Below are 7,390 nucleotides of genomic sequence, written 5' to 3' on the forward strand. Positions count from 1 at the left end.
TGTAGGTTGAAAAATATTATACCTTGTATAATAAGTATAAAAAGTTGTTTTTATATCAGTCTGAATTCATTAAATTTGATCAACTTTAGTAGTTCATGGTGTTAATCAATATTAATTTGTTACTAATGAATTTAGGAGTGTTTTGTCAGACATATGACTTTGTTTTGAGACAAGTACAGTCAAACTTGTCATGATGGTCACCTCTTTCCAGCGATCACTTGTCCTGTGTGGTCACTTTATTTCCCCCCAATGAAATTTCTAAAGAAAGTAATCCTTCAGGCGGTCATCTGTGTAACACGATCCACAGTCATCAAGTTTCATGTAAAATCAACCCCTTGGCCAATTATTGTCAAATTTGTCACAGGGTATCCTTGGCCCAAGGGCTACCATTTATACTAAAATTAGGGGTGGGACCCTAAAACAAGGGGAGATAATCACGAAAATAAAACCAAAAGTACTGGTTGCTAAAAAATCTTCTTCTCCAGAACCACCAGGCAGATTTTCACCAAACTTACATACAAGGGTCAGGATATGTTGAAGATTAAAAATTGTTCAAGGCATGACCCTGGGGCAAAGGGCGTGGTCTCAAGGTCACTTCAAAGTTGACCAAAATTTACACTTATTAAAAACGTTGATATTTTGCTTACTATAAAGACTAGGATCATCAAATCTTGTAATTTGATGCATCTCAGGACTTGACATCATGTTAATACAAAAGTAGGTCACGGTGACCTACTTTTCAAATTTTATGGGCTTTTGTTTTCAAATTGATTTGGAGGCATATTTTGGACACTTTAAGGCCTATGATCATAAAACTTTGTCAGTTGGTGCATCTTGGGTCCACAAACAACATCAACTTAAAAGTAGGTCATCGTGACCTACTTTTTGAATTTTATGGCTAATCTTTTCTAAAACATTTAATCCCATTATTTCAGACACCGAGAGGTTTAGAATCACCAAATCTTGTAAGTTGATGCATCTAGAGGCCTTAAAACATATTTATCAAAAAGTAGGTCACTGTGACCTACTTTTTGAACTTTGCAGGCATTTGTTTTCAAATTGTTTAAAAGGCATATTTTGAATACTATTAGACCTATGATCATCAAATTTTGTCAGTTGATGCATCTTTGGTCTTCAGAAAATGTCGACCAAAAAGTAGGTCACTGTGACCTACTTTCGACATTTTATGGCTAGATTTAAGTATCTCGGGTACTAATTGGCTTAGAATCATTAAAATTTGTCAGTTGATGCATCTTGGGTTTTCGGAGATTAACGACCAAAAAGTAGGTCACAGTGACCTACTTTTGACATTTTATGGCTATATTTTAGTATCTCAGGTACTTATTGGCTTAGAATCATCAAACTTTGTCATTCGATGCATCTTGGGTTTTCGGAGCATGTCGACCAAAAAGTAGGTCACAGTGACCTATTTTTGACATTTTATGGCTAGTTTTATGTATCTCAGGTACTAATTGGTTTAGAATCATCAAATTTTGTCATTTGATGCATCTTAGGTTTTGGAGCATGTTGACCAAAAAGTAGGTCACGGTGACCCACTTTTGAATATCTCAGGTACTGATTGGCTTAGAATCATCAAACTTTGTCAGTAGATGCATCTTGGGTTTTCGGAGAATGTCGACCAAAAAGTAGGTCACAGTGACCTACTTTTGTCATTTTATGGCTATATTTAGGTATTTCGGGTACTTATTGGTTTAAAATCATCAAACTTTGTTATTTGATGCATCTTGGGTTCTCGGAGAATGATGATCAAAATATAGGTCACAGTGACCTACTTGTGACATTTATGGCTATATTTAAGTATTCTAGGGTACTTATTGGCTTAGAATTGTCAAACTTTGTCAGTTTATGCACCTTGGGTTTTTGGAGAATGTTGACCAATAAGTAGGTCACTGTGACCCACTTTTGAATATCTCAAGTACTTATTGGCTTAGAATCATCAATCTTTGTCAATTAATGCATCTTGTGTCCTCAGAAAATTTCAATCAAAAAGTAGGTCACCATGACCTACTTATAGTATTTTATAGTTACATTTAAATATCTTCAGCCCTAACTGGCTAAGAATCATCAAACTTTGTCAGTTGATGCATCTTGGGTCTTAGGATAGATTGTATAATTTATTGTTGGAGTCATCTTTAGCTTAAATTAATTTGACAATTTTCAAATTTTCTAAAAAATTTTAGGAAGACCATCAATGTCCAATGCACATCTTTCTTTAATATTTTATAATGTAGTATTATAAAACATAGAGCTAGCATAAACAGGGAAAGAATTTTTTCTTGAAAAAGTTGAACCTTTATTCCAAGATGACCTCTCTATAAAGGTCACTTTTAATGGTTCCCTCAGGCGATGACTTAATACAGTTTTGACTGTATTAATGAATTAAGGAGTGTCTTGTTAGACATATCACTAATGTTATTTTACAAGTATTACTGAATTCAGGAGTTTATTTCTTGTTATGTTTGTTTCAGGTCACCCAGCGGACTACAAGGACACAATGATAGAGGCCCTCCCCACACTCAAAGAGAGGCTGGTCAAGGGGAGATCCCCAACATCCTGTTCAGTGTTATTAATGATCTCTCCAAGGTAAGTGGCAGCTAGAGATATAGATATACTAATATAAGACCATAATACACTTTATTATATGATAGAATAATTCCATTCTCTCGGATTGGATGAGAATCAACAGTTGAAAAAAAAATCTAATACAATGTAGTACGTGTATATGAAATTCACCTGTGCATGACCTTCCAGGTGAATATAAAGATTGATTATCTCTACTTCGATCGAAAAATAGATCAAGAATTCGAAATTGATACAAATCATCAATTGCGGGGATCCAATGTTCATGGATTTCATGCATGTGTCACTCTTACATACAAATTTACATCCCTAAGGATAAATTATTTTGTCAAGATATGTGTGCATTGAATCTTCTGTATATACAAGTTATCCATGTAAATATGCGCTCGCAAACCAACTAAAATTTGTCTATTCATTGATTCATGTAATAAAATAATTACTGCTGCTTTTCTTTAGTCAGTTCAATGATTTGGCCACCTTCGAAATGCACATGATACAAAAATGTACTTCTCAGGTGGCAAAATCATTGTATTGACCTCAAGAAAAGTAATAATTGTATCATATTGTCCATCGTTGCTATATTGACAATGTAATTGGAATAAAAGACCTCAATGTTGACCTGATATAGATTTGATGTCATCCAATATTGAAATGTTGAAGTAGTTTATAATACATGTACTAGTTAATTTAGAGTTTTGATCACCTCCTGTCTTGTGGATCCAAGATAAACATGTAGATATAAAGCTTGTTTTAATACTTCCTCTTAGAGTTCTCTTGCTGTGTTTCTTCAGGTGATTGCTAAGAAGATGCCCTCCGCCCAGCTGCAGAACTTCCTGGAGGTTTTACAGGAGGGGCTACTGGACCCCCAGTCTCACAGTTCATCAGGGGCATGTGTGGTTCTCAACGGCCTGCTGAAGACTCGCGGGGCAGAGATCCTTAGTCAGGTAGGGGTAGAGATAAGACTCAAATAACGGAAACTTTCCTAAGCTTAACATAAACATTTTAGCACATTTGCTTCAATTAACAATGCAAGTACAGTGAAAACTGTCTAATCCGACACCTGAATAATCCGACATACTGTGAATTACGACAATAATTTTAGTTCCCACTTTAGTATTTTCCTTGTTTTTAACACTGTGCAATCCGACACCCTGTCTATTCCGACACAAAATTTGTCTCCCAGTGCATGTCGGATTAGACAGGTTTCACTGTATTTGAAAATATAATGTAAGTTGGTTATTATGCACCCAGATCGAAAGATCCGAGGCGTATATTGTTTTTGTCCTGTCTGTCTGTCTGTCTGTTTATCTGTTTGTTTGTCTGCAAACTTTAACCTTCTCTATAAGTTTTGAACCATGAATGAAAGAGACTTCATATTTGACCACTAATTAAGCTTTTTCAAATGATACCAAGGTCAATGACCTTGACTGTGACCAATATGCTAAAATTAGTTTCTACTAGACTTAATATTTGGCATGCATACTCCACTAATTTAGCCTTTTCACATGTCATTAAAGTCAATAACTTTTTGACCTTGACTGTGTCCTATATGCTAAAAATAGATTTTTTGAAGAGAGATAGAAACTTCATATTTGGTATGCATACTTCACTAATCAAGTTATTTAAATGACACCAAGATCAATGACCTTGTGACTTTGACTGTGACCTATATGCTAAAAATATGTTTTTTTAACTTTTTTGCCATCGGGTGCATAGTGTTTCACAAACACATCTTGTTTTGGAATTTGTAACAAAGGTTTGAATAAAAAAAATAAAAGTAAATTTCACAACTGGTTAACAAAAAAAATTATTTTACCCTATACACATATTTTGAAATTCAGATTTCTGGAAAAATGGTAAAATAACAAAATATTATATAGGCTTCAGGGATATTTGATAATCCAAATCTGCGTTTGAAACTTAACGTGTTTGTGCTTTAAAGTTACAGTTGTGAAAATAGTTCAAAATTATTTAGATTTTAACCAAAACAAAATAATTTTTTTAGTTTCCAGGGATGTTTAAAATTTTACACACATAAAAAAAGTTAATAAATGTGGTGACTGTATATTTGAATGCACATGCACGTGTGTTTTTTGTATCATGAAATGTCTGAAATCTATATTTTGTAACTTTTGTATTGGTATGGTTGCTTTTATAAAGGCATCTCTACATGTAAATTCTCTGTTTCTGGTTTTATATTAAATGAAATATTTAAGGGTAAATCAAAATATTCTGTACAGAATGGCTGGGACATTTGGGTTCACCGATCACACTCGACATCTTCTGATTGTTTTTCAATATTTTTGCATGGACCAGACATGGTGGTATTACAGAACTGTGAACATGTATAAAACATCTGTCAAACCTATATATGGCTTCCAATATTTGTAATCTCTCTTTTCCCCACGTTAATTGTCTTGGTTAGGAGTTATGGTTATGGCTTGTTTTCATTTATTTCCTTTGTGTATTCTGGAAGAGAAGGAGGATTAATTTTTGTAGAAGTGCATTTTTAGATCTATGATAGAAAGTTATGTAGCATTATAACAATGACTATTCCCTGTAATAACAAAAGAAAGTTTAATAAAGAAATTATTTATTCTGTGATATATAATGTGTAATACACTGCTCGTCTTTTACTGCAGGTGGATAACATAGTTACCTCCCTTCACAGTAAACTCGCGAGTATAGACTTCACACAGACTCGGACCGGGACACTGCGCTCGATTCGGACACTCGCTACTCACCACCTGAGCTCAGTCCTTAAAACATTGATGAATTATCAACTGCCATATGACAGGTTTGCACAAAATCTTATAGACTCGCTTATAGACTTAATGCTAAAACACTGGTCAGCTAGCCCATGTCTGGTAGAATTGACAGAAAAACGTTTGAATCAAATGTAAGTTTGTGATCTGAAGCATGTATTAGTCAGAGCATCATCTGAATCAGGTGCATTCTGTAGCTGTTTGGCAACTTCAGGAAACTGACAAGATGCTGTCATAAACCTTGAGTTAAGAACCCTCTCGACACTCCGCACTAAAGAGTTCCAATTCTTTGGCATTTTTCTGCAGTTAGAGTGATCTATCCTTAGATTTAAATTCTAAAAAAAAAAAAATGAAATTAACAGTATATTACTGAATTTATGATCAATACAAGTATTCTTAGCATTTTTAAAGGCCAAGATAAATTAATTGAACATGTTATTAATATGTATATTCTCTATGGAAGTAAACAACAATAATTTCTATTCACTGATACTGTGTTGTGTTTGAACATTTTTCCTGGGGGTAAATGCCATGCACCAAATACTGATAATTAAATAGATAAACTTGATATCAACATCTTTATACAATATATTTTTCTCAATGACCAAAAAAACATTTTGCGCTGGTGTAGAGAGGGTCCTTAACAATCACCTGGACCAATATATTGGCAATCAAACATTGCATGCCACCTTTTATTTGCAAGAACTTTATTTCATTTTTGCATAATTGCATGAGATGCTCTCTTCAAAAAATTTATTCTGGCATGTATTTTTAATGGTATAGATTATGCAAAATAAAAACCTGAACTTGTGAATTTTTTTTTCATTGCTTCTAAATACATGTGTACTGAATACCTATCTTGCCAAAAAATATAGTGCATCAAAATACTGTAGACGTACTTTTTTCCACGGGGTCTTAATTCCGCGGAATCTCAATTTCTGTTGAATCTGCGTGTAGAAAATTACGCGGATTTCCAAGACTGTCACTATATGCCTAACATTTATATTTAGTACGCTTGGACAAATTTCCGCGGAAAATTTGTTACCGCGTACATAGTGTAAATTAATACCATGCGGAAAAAAGTACTTCTACAGTATGTTGATCTGCAGTATTCTATGAGTCATCAACCTTTACAAGGGATGTATCAAGAACACTATACAAATGATTTATTAAGTTCTTTCTGTAATAATAATTTTGTTTTGAACTTTCATCCCACTCAGGGTGTCAGGAACAATTACCCCCTTGAAGTTTTTGCATTGTTTTTGTCTCTTAATTATTTTTTGTCTTCGTTTGGTGCCAGACTTTTACAAGATAAAAATTAGAGCTTTTCTAAGAACAACTGTAGAAAACAGTCATGTTTATTTAATATTTGGCATATAATCAGTATATGATGACAAAAATAATAAATGGTTTTGTCCCCAGCTTTCATAATTTTTTTTTAGCTCACCTGAGCTGAAAGCTCAAGTGAGCCTTTCTGATCACCAAATGTCTGTCATCTGTCAGTCCAGCTGTTTGTCTGTCTGTTCGTCTGTAAACTTCTCACATTTTCAACTTCTTCTTAAGAACCACTGGGCCAATTTGAACCAAACTTGGTACAAAGCATCCTTCGCTGAAGTGGAATTTAAATGATTAAAATGAAGGGCCAAGCCCCCTTCCAAGGGGAGATAATCACGAAAAGACAAAAATAGGATGGGGGGTCATAAAAATCTTCTCAAGAACCACTGGCCCAGAAAAGCTGAAATTTATGTGGAAGCATCATGGGTTAGTGAAGATTCTAAATTGTTCAAATCATGACCCCACGGGGGTAGAGCAAGGCCACAATAGGGAATCCTAATTTTACATTGAAATATAGGGGAAATCTTAAAAAATCTTCTCAAGAACCACTGGGCCAGGAAAGTTGAAACTTATGTGGAAACATCCTGGGGTAGTCTAGATTCTAAATTGTTTTGTTCAAATCATTACCCCAGGGGGAGGGCGGGGCCACAGAGGGAAACCCATTTACATAGAAATGTATAGGAAATTTT

At 34.4% G+C, this 7,390-nt stretch overlaps 1 protein-coding gene across 1 annotated transcript; it reads left to right on the forward strand.

Annotated features, from left to right (window-relative positions):
• Window positions 1-2,351: 2,351 nt before the first annotated feature.
• LOC134248115 (maestro heat-like repeat-containing protein family member 1) lies at window positions 2,352-5,500 on the forward strand (the record flags this gene model as incomplete). The annotated part of the gene is made up of 5 exons (XM_062730533.1): window positions 2,352-2,380; window positions 2,490-2,604; window positions 3,393-3,545; window positions 4,443-4,457; window positions 5,244-5,500. Coding segments are annotated over exons 1-5 (569 nt in total), but the record flags the coding sequence as incomplete, so codon positions are not given.
• Window positions 5,501-7,390: the final 1,890 nt, after the last annotated feature.

Source organism: Saccostrea cucullata, unplaced genomic scaffold (genome assembly GCF_032062105.1).
Source record: "Saccostrea cucullata isolate Sc308-1 unplaced genomic scaffold, CSIRO_AGI_Scuc_v1 ctg18814, whole genome shotgun sequence".
NCBI classification, from domain to species: Eukaryota; Metazoa; Mollusca; class Bivalvia; order Ostreida; family Ostreidae; genus Saccostrea; species Saccostrea cuccullata.